The 20,342-nt window shown below is 39.8% G+C and overlaps 2 protein-coding genes across 7 annotated transcripts in view; one reads left to right on the top strand and one right to left on the bottom strand.

The window, feature by feature from the left end:
* The window catches only part of DZANK1 (double zinc ribbon and ankyrin repeat domains 1), a 60,427-nt gene extending 58,490 nt beyond the window's left edge, over nucleotides 1–1,937 (bottom strand). The window contains exon 1 of the mRNA XM_059705459.1: nucleotides 1,814–1,937. Within this exon, the coding sequence (XP_059561442.1) occupies nucleotides 1,814–1,922 (109 nt within the window). The 5' untranslated portion in view covers nucleotides 1,923–1,937. The remainder of the gene's footprint in view (nucleotides 1–1,813) is intronic.
* A 2,700-nt stretch (nucleotides 1,938–4,637) lies between these two features.
* On the top strand, nucleotides 4,638–18,609 carry POLR3F (RNA polymerase III subunit F). 6 transcript variants are annotated; one of them, XM_059705453.1, is made up of 10 exons: nucleotides 4,652–4,891; nucleotides 6,110–6,227; nucleotides 9,433–9,500; nucleotides 9,843–9,863; nucleotides 9,992–10,059; nucleotides 12,014–12,126; nucleotides 14,337–14,480; nucleotides 14,674–14,781; nucleotides 15,598–15,789; nucleotides 17,057–18,609. In XM_059705453.1, the coding sequence occupies exons 1-10, from the start codon at nucleotides 4,830–4,832 to the stop codon at nucleotides 17,132–17,134; spliced, it is 972 nt and encodes a 323-aa protein (XP_059561436.1). In that variant the 5' UTR covers nucleotides 4,652–4,829; the 3' UTR covers nucleotides 17,135–18,609. The 6 variants fall into 6 exon arrangements, with proteins under 6 accessions (XP_059561438.1, XP_059561435.1, XP_059561439.1 ...); XM_059705455.1 differs by lacking the exon at nucleotides 14,674–14,781 and having other exon boundaries at nucleotides 4,638–4,891; XM_059705456.1 differs by lacking the exon at nucleotides 14,337–14,480 and having other exon boundaries at nucleotides 4,643–4,891.
* The last annotated feature ends 1,733 nt before the right edge of the window (nucleotides 18,610–20,342 follow it).

Below are 20,342 nucleotides of genomic sequence, written 5' to 3'. Positions count from 1 at the left end.
TGTTATGGCTGTGTTGTATTCTCTCTTTATAGAGATGAACCACAATTTAACCAATCCCCTACAGATGGACATATGAATGTTTTCTTTTTCTTTCTTTTGCCATTACAAACACTGTAATGAATAACCTTGAAAACTCTTCTTTTTATACGTATATTTGTAAAATATGTAGAACTAGCACTGTTGAGTCAAAAGGTATGTGCATTTGTAATTTTGGTTAATATTGCCAAACTTCGCCCCATAGAAGCTGAAACAACTTGCACTGCTACCAGCAATTCATGAAAGTGCCTGCTTACCCACACACCCATATCGTGTGCTATCAATTATTTTATTTTTACTAACCTGTTAGGTAAAATTTAAAAAGTATCTTGTTGTTTTAATTCACATTTCTTACATTTTGAGTAAGATTCATTCGTTCCTTCAACAAATACTTACCAAGTACCTATTATGTAGCAGACACTGTTCTAGACACTTGAGGATACCCCAGTCACCAAAGTCCCTGCTCTCATGGAGCTTCCATTTTAGGAAGGACACACAGACAGTAAACAAACAAAAATGATATACAATCTGTTCAATGGTAATTAGGTGCAACGGAGTAATAAAGTAGGGGATAAGGTCTGCTCAGCAAGCAGGTGAAGGGGTAGGTAGAAGCATATTCTCACATGAGACACTTATATTTCCTTTCCTATAGAAGGTCCTTTCACATCCTTGTTCATTTTTTATTGGGTTATTATTATTCTTTTTGTTACTGAATTATAGGACCTTTTATTTTTGAGACATTTTTAACGTTAGAGAATTTGGATACCCTATTATTCATATCGTCATTTGTCAATAAACACTCAATTTCTATGAGTCATGGGCACATATATTAAAATTTGTATTTTGCTTTGAAAATTTAAAAAATAATATTAGCTTTTAAGATAAAGGGAGACAGTATAATGTAATATATTCTTAGTTGGAACTCTTGGTCTAGGGTCATAACATAAAAACAGAAATAATTTTTATGCATAACACTTAATAAAGTACATTGGAATCTCAGTCTGTTTTAAACAAGTATTTGTTCATATGCTTTATCTATAAAACTTTCCCTCGTCCTTATAGTATACATATGCATATGTAAATATGTATATGTGTATATATGTGTATATATACATATACTCACTTTTGGCATTAGTAGGAACTATTTTTTTGTTATAATAGCTAAGATTTATTTTTGTAATAATAATTACAAAATATTTTTTGTAATAATAGCTGATTTTATTTTTGTAATAACAGCTAAGATTTATTTTGGCATTATTACATGCCAGACCCTGCATACCTCACATCAACTCATTTAATCCTCACCATGGCTCTAAATAGATATTTATTATCACTATCTTACAATGAGGAAACTGAGACTCAGAAAGGCTAATTAATATACCAAAAATTACTAGAGGTTGTCACAGCCAGGATTCAAGCTCCAACACGAGTGGAGAGCCTGTGTCAGTATATCAAATTTATTATCCCAGCAAAATAATGAGCATCCTGGGAACATTTGGGGTAGCACTGGGACATCTTACCTTGGCCAAAGTGAGTCAAGGCATTGCTGCAATTAAGTACCTATACAAATGAAAGGGTTGTCAAAGCTAACCGTTTCCATCTAAATATACACCACTCTATAAACCATCAAGTATAAGTGTTGCAAATTTTGGAAGTTTTATAAACTTCTCAAGGTCCTGGTTATTGAAAACATACAAAGAAGAAAATCAACAACCAGATGAACATAAAGAGTATGACCATGTTATTTTAAAGCATTTCAAGTAAGTTTTATTTTTACCTGATTTCATTTCCACAAGTGTATTGTTATCAATTTCATGGTTGGCTTTTCCAGGCTGAGGCACTCGCAGTGGTATGATCTGAGGAACACACACTGAACCAGCAGTCATTTTCCCTGCTTACATTTTTAAAAAAGTAGATGAAAATAAATTCCAATAGCCACATATATTTGAACACACATACTGAAGAGAAGTACCTCATTAAAAATACAGTAAAGCTGTAAAAACTAAAGGGAATACTATTACTATATCATCTAAAAATATTATTCAACTTTTATTTGAAATAATTATTGCTTCAGCTGTATTTTTGCTATTGAGGTCTTCTGTGGAGTTTTGATTATCAGGTAAGTAAATTATTGCCTTACTCCTGGGAAAAGAGCATGAATGAATGAGATGTTCGAAAGGAATTACTTTTTTAAATATATTTTTTAATTGATTTCAGAGAGGGAGAGAGATAGAGACCTCAGTGATGAGAGAGAATCATTGATTGGCACACTCCACACTGAGGATCGAGCCTGCAACCTGGGCATGTGCCCTGACCAGGAATCGAACCGGGACCTCCTGGTTCATAAGTCGATGTGCAACCACTGAGCCACACCAGCTGGGCAAAGGGAATTATTTTAAACTAGAGGCCCGGTGATCGATTCGTGCACTGGTGGGGTCACTCAGCCTGGCCTGCGGGGATCAGGTCGAAACTGGCAGTTTGACATCCCCCGAGGGGGTCCCAGAGTGCAAGAGGGCACTTTGCAAAGTTGCTGTTGCTCGGCAGCTCCTGTGTTGAGCGTCTGCCCCCTGGTGGTCAGTGCGCATCATAGCTACCAGCAGGTGGGCGGTCAGCCAGTGGGCCAGTCGCTTAGGCTTTTATATATATAGATGAGCGAATTAAATGAACACATCAGAACAGAGACCATGACTAATAATCTGGTCTAAGCTTCCTCTGAATCATTATCAGCCTTTCCTGCCTTTTATTCCTGTGCTACCTCTCCTGGCTTCAGGGCAAGTCATCATGCTAGAGAAACAGAAGTAACTTTGTATGCAGCATGAAATGTTAATTTAGAGCCAGCTCTTTTGGGAAAGCTCCAGGTTCCAGGCCCCGCAGTTGTCACCAAGTAATTCTTGCATTTGAAAGCTGCAAAGAAACTTTAGAAGGATGACAGAGTATCAAACCTCAGCTGAAAGAAAGATGGCACCAATATAAAAAGTAAGCAACAAATACAAAAGTCTCCCACTCCATCTACTATATTTATAAATAAGTATGAGTGTGGAGGCCTTACTGACCTTTTCCCTGGGCAGTGTCATAATTTTTAATATGCAAAGGATTCAGGAGAAAAAAACAACCGACACCTTAATATAGCAACCATTTCCCATCACTTTTCACCCTATTCAAATTCCAATGATTATGGATAGATTTCACTCAACATATTAATTCCATTTTATTGTTTACTTATTGCACCATCACTCTATTATTTACAATTTTCCACATACTTATATAATCTTATTTATCAATTTGTGGGTGGGTTTTAAGGATATTACTAGTTTTGGTGGTTGCAATTCTAAGTAATGCTGCTCTGAATATCTTGAGGTTTTAGTTTTGTCACAGACAGTATTCCCAAAAATGAGATAAACAAAGGGAAGAGTGAACTTAATGCCTGGTTACCATAGTTCCAGGGTAGAGGTCAAGAATTTGAACTGTAAATACTGACAGATCACTAGCCCCTAGGAAAGAATGGCTGGAATTGGGACACTTGCTCAAACTCACATTTCCATTTATGTGAGAGGCAGTTAAAATAAAAATAGTTGAGCCCTGCTGGTGTGGCTCAGTGGTTGAGCGTCACCTGATGGATTCCTGGTTAGGGCACATGCCCTGGTTGCGCGCTCTATCCCCAGTAGGGGGCGTGCAGGAGGCAGATGATCGATGTTTCTCTGTCGTCATCCATTTCTTCCTATCTCTCTCCCTCTCTCTAAAAATCAATAAAAACATATAAAGAAATAATATAAAATAAAAATACTTGAAAAATTACTTCAAAATAAAAATAGTTGTGGAGGGAATAATTCGCGCGCAGTAACTAGGAGCTGCCTTTGGAAGGCCGGGGCGGCGAGTGGGCCCCAAGAAAGGGATCGAGAAGTAGACCAAATCCAACAGGCCCAAATGGCATTGTGGGGAAAACAGCATCCTAAACCCCCAACTCCATCCACCCACTCTCCGCCGCTCAGATCAGGAACCCCGACTGGTCCCGGCCCCCGCCCATCGGGGGCCGTCAGAGACTCTCTCTTCCTTACCGCAGGATTGAGGGAGGTCCTCCTCCTCCTCTCCGCAGGATTGAGGGAGGTCCTCCTCTTCTCCGCAGGATTGAGGGAGGTCCTCCCCCACCTCTTTTTCCTCCTCCTCCTCCACCTCTTCCTCTATCAGCGGCCACCAAGACAGAATTAGGCCCTCCGAGGTACCTCCGCCGTCCCCGGCCGGGTGCTCCACCTCTCACTGCGGGGGTACCTCCGTCGTCCACAGCGAGCTAGCCCACCTCTCACTGCCTCCTGCCTTCTCCTTGGTCAAGGTCTCGGTTACCACTGACGCTGCGAGCCTCGCCCCGCCTACTGAGAACCGAGCAGGCGATTGGCGGAAAAATGGCTTCCTAGCAACCAGCTCCACCCGTGACGTTTGACTGGGAAAGTGGTACCCGCAGGAACCGTAGGCGTCCAAGAACACGCCTTCTCAGAGGTTGGAAAATGCTAAAAAGTGGCGTCTCAACGCAGAATGAGGACAGGAAGCTCTTTCGCCCGACAGGCATTGACATTCTGGAAGCAAGAATAAGAGGATATAGGGGGGGAAAGGTTAAAAAAAAAAGAAAAGGATGTAGCGGCGCCCGTGAGTGAGGCGGAGCAGGCGCGGCGTGGTCACCTCAAGCCGACACACAAGGAAGGACCGGCTGCGACACGAGGAAGAAGGTCCATCGCCCGGGCACCGCTGGTTGCCAGGCCGCTACGCGCTTCTCACCCCGCTGGTGTAGGAACCGCGTCCTCATGGCTGAGGTGAAGGTGAAGCTGCAGCCGCCCGACGCGGATCCAGTAGAAATAGAAAACAGGTAAGTCAGTGGGTGAGGCTTGGTTCCCGGAGGGTCATTTGGGCAGCCGGACCCTTTCTCCGCGGACCGTCGGGAAATACCGGACAAGTTCAGTGAGCACGCAGGCAGGGGGTTGCCGTGTTTGGATCCCCTTCCCACCCCCGAAGAACAAAACTCTTACGAAATTCCAAAGGAGTTTGATAGTTTGCAACTTTGTGTAGCTGTCCCGATGCTGTTGGGGAAGTTTTGATGATGCACTACCTCCCTGTGCGAAGGTGATCGACGCTCAGAAAGGAGATGGCGTTTTTACCTGCAGTGGTTCTCAACCTCTGGCCCTTTAAATACAGTTCCTCAGGTTGTGACCCAACCATAAAATTATTTTCGTTGCTACTTCATAAGTGTAATGTTGCTGCTGTTATGAATCGTAATGTAAATATCTGATATGCAGGATGGTCTTAGGCGACCCCTGTGAAAGGGTCATTCGACCGCCAAAGGGGTCGCGACCCACAGGTTGAGAACCGCTGAAAGGGCTTTAGGGTGCATGTTCTGATCCAAAGTGGCTCTTGTCGCTGTGGGAACTCCCACGACTGGACGTTTGGGCGAAATTAGGGAGCAGTTTGTGATTACAACGCTACATTAAACCACAAATGGTTTCCGTGCGGCATTTAAGTCAAGATTATTGTGGGCACCTAAAGCCTCTCAATTTTGTAATTCCCTAGCAGCGCAATACTATTGTTAGATTACCACATGGTTTTTAAAGAACCCAATTTTCTCAAGCTATTATGAATAACATACGAGGATCCCATGACAGTGTGGATATTTGGGCTTATTTCTGTTTGGTAGGGATAATTCCCAAAACAGGCCCCAGTTGTGGTGAATTGTCATAAATGTTGGCTTCCCACCAGAAATACCTGATTTGCCTCCTGCTTGCAGACTTATGGCTGCCCACTACACTGTATCCTAACTTTGTGTACTTGCATCTGAGAAAATTGAAGCTACAGCGTTAATATTTTTTCTGTGTTTTCATTTGACTTTTGTTCTAGTTTAGAATTCATATTAGTGAGGAAAAAAGTTTTTCTTAAGTAATAATGTAAACATGTATTTTGAGAGCTTTGATTCAGAATCATCATAGAAACCCAGACTGTCTGCTAAATGTGAAGACACTATTTCAAATTTTTCTGCTAGTTTCCCCACACATACTAGAAATAAAAATGATGTCATTAATGCCTTTGTTCCTAGGATTATAGAATTATGTCACCAGTTCCCTCATGGAATCACAGACCAAGTAATTCAAAATGAAATGCCTCATATAGAAGCTCAGCAGCGGGCAGTGGCAATCAATAGACTGTTGTCTATGGTAAGGTGAATCCAGCTAGTTAATGTAATTACATTTTAAGTTACCATTGTCATTGCTTACTATTATTACTCATAAAAACATTGGAAGAGCCTGGCCAGTATGGCTCAGTAGTTGAGCATCAACCTATGAACCAGGAGGTCACGGTTCGATTCCCAGTCGGGGCACATGTCCGGGTTGTGGGCTCAATCTCCAGTGTGGTGCATGCAGGAGGCAGCCAATGGATGAGTCTCCCCCATCATTGATGTTTCTATCTCTCTCTCTCTTCCTCTCTGAAATCAATAAATTTAAAAAATAAAACAAAAAATAAAAGCACTGTTATTTAAAAAACAAACAAACACATTGGAAGGTGTGTTAGGTTGTGACTGATAAGATTCTAAACCAGGAAACAGCTCAGACTGCTTTCTTTGTTAACCTAATTGCCAGTAAGATACATAAAGGCACATAGGCATAGTTTCTTCTGACCTTCTGTTTGCTTCCTACTCCTGGTGTTGGCCATTCCCTATGAAACACATCCCCCTGATTTTTCTGTGAATCATCACAGAGCCAACTCATTAAGGTATCACTCTCCACAATCTCACCCTGAGCATTCCAAGAGGCAGGAATGAGTCCAGTTAAATGTCACCAGTGCTGGGCCCCTGGGAGGAAGTGCAGGCTCAGCTCCCAGTGATAGCAGTGGGTTTTTTTCAGTGAAGCCCTACCTATTCTTACCTTTTCTGTTTTCCTGGAGCCCTAATGTCATTCTCTAGTGTCCTAGTGGTACCCCATGTTCTAAATCTACCTGTTTCTCCTTCCTTTCCCTTATCATCAAAATTCCCATGTCCTGAGAGCATTTCAGTTGGTCTTAATAGCAATTAGGTAAAATATTTCTATACTAAGTAATCATCTGAAGGCTGGTTTCCTTTTTTTAAATTATTATTACTGATTTTTTTTTTTTTTTTTTTTTTAGAGGGAGGAAGGGAGAAAGAGAGAGAGAGAAACATCAGTTTGTTGTTCCACTTACTGATGCATTCATTGGTTGTTTCTTGTATGTGGTTTATCAGGATGACACTCTAACTAACTGAGCTACCTGGCCAGGGCTAAGGCTGATATGCTTTTTTAAATCTACCAGCTTTGTTGGATTTCTAAGGGCTCTGGATATGGAGGTTTGAGTACAAGTAAACTTTCTGTTAAAATGTTCCCTTCAACCTACTAGTTCAGGGTTTGGCAAACTTTTTGTATAAAGGACCAGATAGTATATGTTTTAGGCTTTGCAGACCATTTGGTTTCTGTTATAATAGATAACTCTTCAAGAAAGTAGCTATGAAAAAAAATAAAATTTAAAAAAAAAGAAAGTAGCTATGGTCCACACATAAAGAAATGGGCGTGGCTGTGTCCCAATAAAACTTTATTTATAAAAACAAGCAGTGAGCCAGATTGCTGACCCTTGTTTTAGCACCAGGAAAAAAAGGACTCTTGATGATTTCTAGTCATTTCATTATGATGAAGGTCTTCAGCTCCAGGAAAGATAGAGGAAGGGATGCTGGGAGGTTGTGGCAATAGAAAATGTTTTTGTCCTTTGACCACTCTTTCAACCCTTTCCTTTCTGTCTGAAAATCATCCTCAGTACCTCCCTCTCTTACACTATCTCTGTGACTGACCCCACCTACTGCCAGTCCTGTTGGCTATAGGCTGTAGGCAGTGGTGCAGCTATTGAAGAATTTTAAGCAGGAGTAATTATCAATAAATCACAAGTTATTACTGATTTTGCCTCTTAAATAAATATCAAATTTGTCCCCCTATTTCCATTCCTACTACCCCTGCATGTGTTCTGGCTCTTGGCTTTTACCTGGTCTATTACAGTGCATCCTAACTGGCTCCCCTGGCTCCATCTGCCTCAGAGCAAAGTCTGATGTGTCTTAAATATAGCTCTGGCCAAGTCACTTCCCCACCAGAAATACTTCTTCCAATGCGAGAGATTCAAATCAAAACTCATGAGTTGACCACAGCGAGCCTCTACCTTCCTTACCTATCTCCTCTTTTGCCATCATGTGTCTCAAAAGTTAGGTTTCAGAGGGACCGCATCAAGCTGTTGCATGTCTCAGGTCCTTTGCTCATTCTGTCTTCCCTGCTTAGAAGGCCCTTCTTCCCTTTCTTCACAGACGAACCCCTCATTATCCTCTAAGACTCAGCTCTGCTGTTGTGTCCAGGAAGCCTCCCTGAATCCCACATTGGGCCATAGCTTCTCTGGGAGCCCATCCCACCCATTACTTACCTCTGTCTTAACGCCAGCCAGATGGTAGTGAAGTTAGGTGTATGATTCGCTTTTAGAATTCATGTTCGTACCCACAAACAACAATCATAGTACTGGCTCATTAAATGTTCATAGATTGAGTTAAATGACTGAATTGAGCTTTGTGGTTCAGTTTTGCTACTTAGTGGGGTCTGGGGAGGGAGGGTATTACTGTTCAGCCATATGTAAACCCATTTCCAAATCATGGGTCTGCCCAGTCTTAACATGGAAATGGGGCCTCTCTTAGCCACGTCTTCCCCGCACTGCCAGAAGCCCAGTGGTGCAGCCATCGGGGTGCTCCTAAGTTCAGACCCAAGGAAATTTAGAAGTATGTTAAGACATGCTTTATTTTACTTTTGACGTGTTACAGAAAAACAAAACTGCGGGTCTTTTATTCATTAGTTAACTCTTCTGCCTAATTTTCATGTAACAAATGGAAATCACACATATCAGTAAATGTCACTATTAACTTTGTAAAGTTTAATCATCATGTTAAAAAATGTTTTTACATGTTAGTTTCTATTTGAACTTTATATTACGTAAATTATATTTTATTTGTATTATACTTATTTATATTTATTGAATTTGTTTTAGTTTGAATCACAATTTATTGAGGACAAGTGGACTTTCTGTTAAAATGTTCTAAAGATGCTTGTTTATAATTCTTTACACATTGATTATATAACCAAGCCAGGATCTAGCATATAAGTAATAGTTAGATATTAATATTTTAGAAAATGATGAGATAAAGAGCTAAATTTTTAAAAATGCACTGTATGTGATAGGGGAAAACTGAAATCTCAAGTTAAGAACTGACAAATGGGAGGTAGGACATTTAGTCTGTGTAAAATATTAAAGAATGCGTTAGCATTTGTCATTAGATTTGATGTATCTCCAAAGTAATTCAGTGCTATTTCCTATCTTTAAAAATTTTAGGGTCAGTTGGATCTCTTAAGGAGCAATACAGGCCTTCTGTATAGAATAAAGGATTCTCAGAATGCTGGGTAAGCACATAATCATATCATTTTAAGAAAACTTTGATTATTACCAAAGTAATACCTGTTTTTGGAAGAAAGCCGGTAGAGAATTGCATAATGTAAACCTCTTGCATATCATCCCTGCCTCCTATCGTGAGTTCCATTTCCCGGAAATAACTGCTTATAATAATTTGGTATATATTTTTTCTTCTAGATATATAAATACATATAGATGATTATATATTTATATATAATCTCTCTCTTTTTCTTTTTTTTTAACAAAAATGGGATCATTCTATTCATACTGTCTTGCAACTTGTTTTTTTCACTTACTCTGTCTTGGACATCTTTTCATTATGGTACATACAGCCCTGTCTCATTCTTTTTAAGGTAAGTCTTTATTTTGGTAAATAAGTCAATGTGATGACCTTGTCTGCTAATTCATTGAAGTAGTCATGTAGATTATTAGATTATCCTGTACCTCTTTGCCTTTTTAATTCTACTTTATCCCCCTGCAGCAAAATGAAGGGATCAGATAACCAAGAAAAACTAGTATATCAGATCATAGAGGATGCAGGAAATAAAGGTAAGCATGTGAAGGAAGCAGCAGAAAAAACATTGACTTTGGACCAGATATAGGGACTGAGATTCTGTCTTCCCGGGGAATGGGTCAGTGTCTGTGCTGCTACTTATGTAAAAAGGAGAGAAAAATAATATACTTCTATACGGGGGAGTTAGGGCGGGCGGGGGGGGGGGGGGGGAGTCGGTTTACAATTGTGAGTATGAGAAACGGTGTATTCTTGTATTGTTTATTAATTATTGTATTATTTTCCATATGAACAACTGTAAACCTACTTTTGCCCCACGCTGTACTATACATATGCTTGAAGGACACGTGGAGTGATGTCATTGTTGCCTCAAAGGAGGCAGGGATTAGATAACTGTGAGCAGGAATGGAAGGAAACTTCCTAATATTGAACCATGTGAATGTATTATCCAAAATAAATTAAAACTTAAGGTCCCTTTTTTAATCCTCTTTATATTTTGGAAGCCTTAGTTTCTTCTTCTTATCTGTAAATTGTGGCTAATAAAATCTCTGGTTTTTCAAAAAACAAATGGAGAGATGTGTAGTGCAATGTGGCAGTGTCTGACTAGGTCCCTCAATGCTATTTAGTTTCTCTGACTTGATTGAAGAACTATATCTAAATTGCTGCTTATAAAGAAAAATAAGTAAATTGCTGTTTATTACAATTTAGGATCTATTTGACCCCTTAGCTTTAACATTTATGATGTAATCTGAAGCCATTCTGTGTTGAAAAAAGTTCTTATCTCATTATGCCTCTGTATTGGGAAGAAAATATGGCAAAATATTTTTACATAATATTCCCTTTTCACATATAACATTCTTTCTTTGAAAGAAAAATTATACCTTCCTTTGAGGTCTGTTTAGTGGCTGTAAGAACTATAATCTTCCTGTTTTCCATCTCCTGAATGTAGTGTTGTATAAATAATGGAAATAGGTGCTCATATAAAGGGTTTTTTTGCTCTCCCTTGAAGATTGCAGCTGACTGTAGCCCAAACTTAAGTTTGTGTTTTACATATATAATCTGATGTGAAATTTATAGAAAACAGAGGTTGGGGTGCAGGAGGGAATGGGAGAGATAGTCAAGCACCACTTAACAAGGATAAGTTCTGAAGAGTGCATAGTTAAGTGATTTTATTGTCCTTGTGCAAATATCGTAGAGTTTACTTACACAAACATAGATGATATAAACCTATTACATACCTAAGCTATATGGTATGGCTTATTGCTCCTAAGCTACAAACCTATACAGCATGTTACTGTATAAAACAACACAAGATTAAATCAAGCAAAAGAGAAAGGATACAATTAAGAGCCACAGTAAACCTGAGATGTATGAGACTAGGGATAGGGGAGGCTATTGCAGCATAGTTTTACAGCAAACTTTTTTTTTTATAAGTAGAAGAGCACACTCTAAATTCATGATTAAAAGTATAGTATAGTAAATACGTAAACCAGTAAAATAGTCACTTATCAAGTATTATGTACTGTACATACTTGTATTTTTTTACGACTAGTAGGTTTGTTTATACCAGCACTACCACAAACACTTGAGTAATTAGTTGGGCTACAACATTAGGACACCCGATGGTAGAAATTTTCAGCTCTATTATAATCTTTTGGACTGAGATGTCAGTATGTAGCACATGACTGCATAAATTCAATAGCATTCAAGATTCTTCTTCCATTACAAAAGTACCCTTTTCATTTGTTTTTAAAAAGGTTCACACTAGGATTCTAAGCAATTTCTATAGAAACTAGAACATATAACATATTGTTTTAATATTTTTGCTACTTTATGTGAGATTCTTGCCTCTATGACACTTAATTTTTCCTATAGTTGTGCCCTAGCAATATATAGATACCTATTTTGCTGGTTTTGGTATGAGATATAAGCAATGGGATTATAAACATAAATCCTATAGTTTTCAACTTACTTTATTTTACTTTCTTATAGGAATATGGAGCAGAGACATCCGGTATAAAAGTAATTTGCCATTAACAGAAATTAACAAAATTTTAAAGAATTTGGAAAGTAAAAAGCTTATCAAAGCTGTTAAGTCTGTAGCAGTGAGTAATTTTCTCTTTTCTTCCAAATGTTTATTATATATATTGCTCCAACTATATTTCAGGTTTTTATTGTTCTTTAAGCTGTGTTGTGATTTAAAACAACTGATCAAAACAAGATTTTGTAAAATTTAGCTCATAATTGATTTGGAGATGCTACTTAGATATGTAACTTCTTACCCACTCAAAAATCTATAGCTAATTGACTCTATTCAGGAAAGAATTTTTAGAATCATGAACATTTTTCCTGGATTTTGTGATGTGTAAGAGAATTTACTTCATCCTGGTACATTAGATTACTCATTGAACAAATATCTACGTGTGCTTGCTATGTGTCAGGCACTGTTCTGGGTACTTGCGATACATTAGTGAATAAATCAGAGAAAGATCCTTGCCTTGGTAGATCATCTCTTCTAACACACAGCGTTTCTCCTCCTGATCCCACCCCACCCATCACATCCTTCAGGGGCTCCATGCTCCAGAGCTGTGTCCACCAGGGACATCTGCTGCTGACCTCACTGATTTTAGTATCAGAGGAGCCAAAATTCCCCTATATTAAAGTTTGCTTGAACACAAATTTCAGCATATAAAAATTTACTATTCATGCAAATTGATGCAGGCACTATGGAAAACACTATAGAGGTTCCTCTAAAAATTAAAAAATGGAACTGCCTTATGACCCAGCAATTCTACTTCTGGGTATATATCTGAAGAAACCAAAAACACTAATTCAAAAGAATATATGCACCCCTATGCTCATCACATTATTTGCAATAGCAAAGATATGGAAGCAACCTAGGTAGACGAGTGGATAAAAAAACAGTGGTAATAAAAATAAAAAACCACAAAAAACACACAGTGGTAATATATATAATGGAATATTAGCCATAAGAAAGAATAGAATCTTACCATTTGGGACAGGCCTAGAGAGTATTATGCTAAGTGAAAGAAGGCAGAGAAAGACAAATATATGATTGTATTATATGTGGAATCTAAAGAAAAAAATACATGAATAAATAAAACTGAAACGGACTCACAGATACGGAGAACAAATTGATGGTTGCTAGAGGGGCGGGAGTTTGGAGGACTGGGTGAAAAGGAAAAGGGATTAAGAAGTACAGATTGATAGTTACAAAATAATCACAGAAATGTAAAGTGTAGTATAGGGAATATAGTCAATAATGTAATAACTATGTATGGTGCCAGGTGCGTACTTGAAATATCAGGGGATCACTTGTCGGGTATATGATTATCTAACCACAAGGCTGTACACCTGAAACAAATATAAAATAATATTGAATGTCAACTGTAATTGAAAAATTAAATAAAATAAAAATCATCAGGTGAATAAAAAACATCAGGCCAAAGAAAAACGATTTGATATTCATTTGATTTTATTTATCAATGATATTTATATCATACCACTCCCTAAGTTAGAATATTATTTCTGTTTCACATTTTTAATAGGTAAGTTCCAATATATACAGAAGTAAAGAAAATAATATAATGAATCCCCACATACCCATCTCCTAGCTTCATTTCTACAATTCTCCTATATCTTTATTTTTAATAGCTTTATTGAGATATTTACATATTACAAAATTAATCTTCTTAAAGGGTATGATTCATTGGGTTTTAGTGTACTCACAGGATTGTGCAGCCATCACACTCTTCTAATTTTAAAACATTTTCCTCACCCTAATCAGATACCCTTGATCTGATGTGATAAGAAGGTTAGTTGATCCCTGTGATCTTTCTTCCAGTCTAATCATCAGAAAAAACATCAGACCAAATCCCAGTTAAGGGCATCCTTGAGAATACCTGACCAGTAATTCTCAGAACTGGCAAGTTCATCGATAATGACACTTAAAAACTGTCACAACTAAAATTTGCCTCAGAAGACATGACAACTAAATCTAATGTGGTATCTTGGGGAGAAAAATGGACCAGAAAAAACTAAGGAAATATGAACAAAGTGTAGATTTTAGTTCAGAATAATATATCAATATTGGTTCGTTGTAACAAATGTACCCTATTAATGTAAGATGCTAATAATAGGGAAAACATCACAAGGTAAATGGAATTCTGTACCATTTTCACAATAATTCTGTGAATCTAAAACTCTAAAATACAATGTTTTGAGCTTTTTTCACTTCTTAGTTTTGGGAGATTGTTAGCTTATAAGCACATCTTCTGTGCATGCTTTTTCCTAGGCCTCAAAGAAAAAGGTGTATATGCTCTATAACCTGCAGCCTGACCGGTCTGTGACTGGTGGAGCCTGGTACAGTGACCAGGATTTTGAATCTGAATTTGTAGAGGTGCTTAACCAACAGTGTTTTAAGTTCCTACAAACCAAGGTAAGGCATAATTGAGTAAACAATCATTTCTTTTTAAGTTTCTTCATAATGTTTAATTTTGTAGGTCTTGTTTTATAGGCATTAAATTGGTAATTTTTACTAAACAAAATATGTTCTGTTGATTTCACTTTGTATAAATTGTATTCAGAAAACAGTAGTGTTCTTGCTGAGATTTATGTGTCTATCCTTATAGGCAGAAACAGCCCGAGAAAGCAAACAGAATCCAATGATACAAAGAAATAGTTCATTTGCTTCATCACACGAAGTATGGAAATATATCTGTGAATTGGGGATCAGTAAGGTCAGAACTCAGTTTCTAATTTTAATCTTATTTTTAAAAACTTATTTATCATAGTGGTATAGTTTACAGTATATGCCAAACATATTTGACCCATACCCTTTTCTCAGGTGATAACCTGTGAATATTCTGCAGAACCCACTTTGAGAAAGTACTGTCCTGAGCCTGTTAGGCAAAGTTGGTCATTGCCATTGGCATTGTCGGAACTGTGTGTATTTGGGCTTGGGAGATAGTGCAGCAGAGCGGAGCCTGGTAGTACACTTCACTTTCAGAAGTTTGTTCTTACTTTCTCAGGCACATTTCAATATATGTGCCAAACAGTCATCACATCAGCTGTCATTTATTGGTATTTTCCTTCTTATGAGATATATGGTGGGATCGGCATATTTTTTGAAGACGTTTACATAAGGTCCTGTACATAAGGAAACTGTGCTGAATGCTTTTCATGATCAAAGAAGAAATTCAAGTGAACATTTGGACAAGTCATTTTTCATTTCCCAGATTTTTCACTTATAAAAAAACTAGTGATTTTGACTAAAGACTGTTCTATATCTAAAGTACTTTCTGCTCAAGCATTTTATAAATCTCCATCCAGTTCTTGCCAAACTTGACATTATAAGACGTCTAGGTTATACATTAAAGAGCAAAGATATCAAACTCAGTTTGAGGTACTCAGTTTTGTCCCTAGCATTTGAGTGGTTTGTGTTAACTTGAATCATTGTTCAGCCTCTTTGTGTTTTCGATGACTTGTTTTTAACTCCCTCCAAAAGAATGTGCCTTTGTCCTTTTTGTTTCCTTTTTAATATATCCCCTTTACAGGTAGAGTTGTCCATGGAGGACATTGAAACCATCTTGAATACACTCATATATGATGGGAAAGTGGAGATGACTATCATCGCTGCAAAGGAAGGCACAGTTGGCAGTGTAGACGGACACATGAAACTGTACAGAGCAGTCAATCCAATCATCCCCCCTACGGGCTTGGTCCGGACCCCCTGTGGACTCTGCCCGGTGAGTTCAAGAGGCTTCATGTTACACCTGACTACCTCCAAGTGCAAGTGCCACATAACGTACCAGCAAGCACACCCCAGTTCTCTGACGCTCAGGGTTGACCAAGAATTACTCAAACCTCCATGTAATCTTGATATTTAATGAACAAATCATTGCCTTACATAAGTGATCTGTGTTTTCTGCTCTTAGCTCTAAAATAGACAATTTTTGACAACTATTAATCATTTAACCTAAGTAGTGTGAGAAATGAGATTTGAGAACGTACCATAGTCAGACATGTTTTTGAAGATTTATGTGATTTCATTTAATCCTCCTTATGTCCCTTTGAGCTACTGGTGTTATTTTCCCTTAAGTAGGAGGGAACTTAGGCTAAGAAAGACCTAAGAGCATGTAGCTTAGAAGTAACAACCAGGATGCACACTCAGAGGTAATGTTCTGTCCCCTGCAATATGCCCAAGGTACTGTTCATTCATTCATTCCCATATAGTTTGTGAGTGCCACTTGTGTGCTATAGGGACTGCCCCAGCCCTCATCACATTTATATTCATGGGCTGCTAGTCTGTGTTTTATTTCATTACTAGAGACCCGATGCACGAAATTCATGCAAGAGTAGGCCTTCCTTCCCCTGGCTGCTGGCGTCGGCTTCCCTCTGGTACTCAGGACCAAGGCTTCCCTCCGGGCGCCGGCAGGCACCCGGGACCCAGGCTTTCCTTGCAGCTCCGGCATCGTTTGGAAGGACATCCGGTCTAATTAGCATATTATGCTTTTATTATTATAGATACTGGCCCTTTTCTATATACCTAAGCATTCTATGCCATGGTTTCAATTACTAGAAAAAAGGCTAGCATATTGGAAATTCTATTCGGCACCCTTAACAAAAACGAAAATAGCTAAACAGGAAACATTTGGTTAGTCAAAACTAAGTCATTCTGAAGTATAGATCTCCCTTATATTCCTGTGGTGCCCGCTGATAGCCTTTTCCCCAGTGGGCAGGTGAACATGGTCATCTTAATGCTGTAGTAAAAGGTTTCCCATTAAGTAACTGTATGATCACAGAGCAGGCCTAATTACAGTGTGTCCTTAAATACAGACCTAATCTCCTTCAATTTGAAAGTTTTGTTTTTAATAGTGCTTTAAGTAAATGGTTAAGTCTTGGATAGTTCATTAATAGAAATCTGAGTTATAGTTGACACTTAATTTTACTTTATTAGTATTTTTTTTAAAAAAAAAACTTCAGTTTGAATATAAACATTTTTCTGTTTTAAAGGTTTTTGACGACTGCCATGAAGGTGGTGAGATTTCACCATCTAACTGTATTTACATGACAGAATGGCTTGAATTTTAATAGAGAGCTCAGAACTTTATGACATCTTTCAAATGAAGTTCCTTTGGGAGCAAGTAATTTAACTCATGATGGAACATCAAATTCCCTTGAAAGCAAACTTCACAATAATGGATACAGACTTACTGCTATGAAAATATATTTTTTAAATCTATGGAGACTAAATTTATATTGGTAGAGTAGCCACCAGAATATGAAGCAGGTAAGTGGAATCCATTCTTTAATAAAATACTTTGAAGTTCTGGAGGACAACATCTGAAACTTTCAAGACTTGACTGTCCAAGAAAGAAGCCAACAAATGCGTATTTACCAATGGATAATGGCTGGAGCCTAAAAATGCTTGTTTTGAAGCTATTTATTAAGGTCTTCATTGGAAATTGTTTATATCTGGTTCAGTATCACCATTTCCGTTTTCACAATGGTTCCACTGAGAAGAAATTAAAACGGGAAAGGCAGGAATAGCAGAGCAGTCTGTGCAAACTTGGGGCGTGAATGGAGAGGATAGTTGGAACATCCTTTTCCACATTCTGTTCCTTTTTATGTCAAATATTCTTGCCCTAGCTGGTTTTGCTCAGTGGATAGAGCATTGGCCTATGGACTGATGGGTCCCAGGTTCGATTCTGGTCAAGGGCACATGCCTGGGTTGCAGGTTCAGTCCCCAGTAGGGGGCGTGCAGGAGGCAGCTGATTAATTTTTCTCTCTCATCATTGATATTTCTATCTCTCCCTCCCCGAAATCAATAAAAATATTTTTTTAAAAAAAGAAATATTCTTTTGGAGGATTGTGCCACTGCATTTACCTCAAACCTAAATGACTATTGTGAAGGATGTTTTCAGTCCATAAATATTAATTATTATCCTCATTCAAAAGGTTTTTTTTCTCTAGACCTTCTTTGTTAAAGTCTTACAAGTTCACTCTGTGGCTAAGTTGTATTATTTAATAGAATTTTTCCTATATTATTATTATTTAAGTAACATTAAAACTAAAAATAATCCATTGCCCTCCACTCACACTTTATTTTGGGAAGAGGTACCATTCTTCTGTTCTTGTCCTGTTTTAGACTTGTTTCTTTTCCTTATTCTGTTCTAAAACTCATGTCTAAACTGAGCAGAAAGCCACTGTCATTGTCCTTAGTTCTAATACCACTTTCAGTTCCATTCTTTAGACATATAGAAAATACTAGCTTACTAGTATTCGATGGGTTGCACAGATGTTAGCTGGAGGGCTTTTTAGGTTCTCAGCTGTTGTATTTTCCCTTTTTAACTCCATTTAAAAGTTTCTGTGTTGCCCTGGGCAGTGTAACTAAGTTGGTTGAACATCACCCTATACACAAAGAGGTCACCAGTTCAATTTCCAGTAAGGGCATACACCCAGGTTGCAGGCTTGATCTCCGGGGGGCAGGGGAATCTGATTGATGGCTCTCATCTATGTTTCTCCCTCTCCCTCTCTAAAAGCAATAAAAACATAAAATAAACGTGCCTGGCCTGTGTGACTCAGTGTTTCAGTGTCAACCTAGAGGTCACGGTTTGATTCCTGGTCAGGGCACATGCCCAGGTTGCAGGTTCAGTCCCCAGGCAGGGGGCATGCTGGAGACAGCCAATCAATGATTCTCATCATTGATGTTTCCATCTCTCTCCCTTTCTGAAATCAATAAAAATATATTTTATAAAAAAGTTTCTGTGTCTAGGCCAAAAGTGTGATACCAAAGGAAAGGAATTCAAGCTCAGCTACTCCCGAGGCCTGAGTTCAAACACCAGTTTGGAGATAGTCTTAAGTCAGGCGTGGGGAACATCCAGCAAGAGGGCTGTATAAGGTCCACAAAACCATTTGGTGTGGTCCTACCAAGGCAATTATGGGAGGGACTCGAAATTCAATAAATGTAGGAGTGTAAATTTATCAACATAAATGTATATTAAGTGAATGATGTTATAAATATCCATATGACCCTTAGCAAAAAAAAAGGTTCCCCACTCCTGCTAAGTGGACAACCAGAGAGTTATTTTGAAATAAATGGGATTAGTAAAATCAGTTCAATAACCAATTTTTTTATATATATATATACGAGGGGCCCGGTGCACGAAATTCATGCACTGGGTGTGTGTGTGTGTGTGTGTGGGGAGGAGTGTCCCTCAGCCCAGCCTGCCCCTCTCACATACTGGGAGCCCTCAGGCGTTGACCCCCATCACCCTCCAATCGCAGGATCGGCCCTTTGCCCAGGCCTGACGCCTCTGACAGGCATCAGGCCTGGGCAGGGGACCCTCATTTCCCCCCATCACTGGTTCTGCCCCCAGCCCCCTCCGATTGCTGGCTCTGCCCCTTGCCCAGGCCTGATGCCTTGGCCAGAGGCGTAGACCCCCATCATCCTCCGATCACCTGATCGGCCCCTTGCCCAGGCCTGACGCCTCTGCCAGAGGTGTCAGGCTTGGACAGGGGACCCCCATCTCCCCCCGATCACTGGCTCTGGCCCCTGCCCAGACCTGAGGCCTCTGGCCCAGGAATCATGCCTGGGCAGGGGACCCCCATCTGCCTCTGATCGCTTGCTTCACCCCCCACCCAAGCCTGACGCCTCTGACCCAGGCTTCAGGCCTGGGCAAGGGGACCATCATATCCCCCCAATCCCCGGCTCAGCCCCCCGCCCAGGCCTGATGCCTCAGCCAGAGGAGTTGACCCTCATCACCCTCTGATCACCAATCACCGGATCGGCCCCTTGACCAGGCCTGAGGCCTCCGGCAGAGGTGTCAGGCCTGGGAAGGGGACCCCCAGCTCCCCGCAGTTGCAGGCTCCGCCCCTGCCCAGGCCTAACGCCTCTGGCTGAGGCGTCCAGCTCGGGCAGCGGGGACCCGCAGCTGCAGCGGCCCTGCGATCGTGGGCTCCGCTTTAGGCCCAGGCAAGGGACCCCTAGCTCCCGGGACTGCCAGCTTTGACCGTGCCCAGCTCCCATCGCTGGCTCCACCCCTACTTCCTGCTATCACTGGCCAGGGCGGAAAAGGCGCCTGATTCTCCGATCATGGCTGGGGGGCAGGGCAAAGGCGGCCCCAGGGCCGCCTTTGCCCTTCCCCCCAGCTCTTAGCTCCCCCCTGGGTTTCTGATCACTGTCAGTGGCAGGGGGCTTCTTCCTGCTTTCCCTTTCGCCTCCCTGCATTGTGCCTACATATGCAAATTAACCACCATCTTGTTGGCAGTTAACTGCCAATCTTAGTTGGCAGTTAAT

The sequence above is a fragment of the Myotis daubentonii genome, chromosome 8 (genome assembly GCF_963259705.1).
Source record: "Myotis daubentonii chromosome 8, mMyoDau2.1, whole genome shotgun sequence".
NCBI lineage: Eukaryota > Metazoa > Chordata > Mammalia > Chiroptera > Vespertilionidae > Myotis > Myotis daubentonii.
The sequence above is the reverse complement of the archived record's forward strand: the minus strand, read 5'-3'. Positions and strand labels throughout refer to the sequence as shown.

Excerpts from the sequence above, each read along its gene's own strand:
- POLR3F (XM_059705452.1), top strand. The coding sequence starts at position 4,830 with ATGGCTGAGGTGAAGGTGAAGCTGCAGCCGCCCGACGCGGATCCAGTA. Across the intron at positions 14,481-14,673 it reads TTAAGTTCCTACAAACCAAG|GCAGAAACAGCCCGAGAAAG; the intron begins GTAAGGCATAAT and ends CTATCCTTATAG. Across the intron at positions 14,782-15,597 it reads GTGAATTGGGGATCAGTAAG|GTAGAGTTGTCCATGGAGGA; the intron begins GTCAGAACTCAG and ends TCCCCTTTACAG.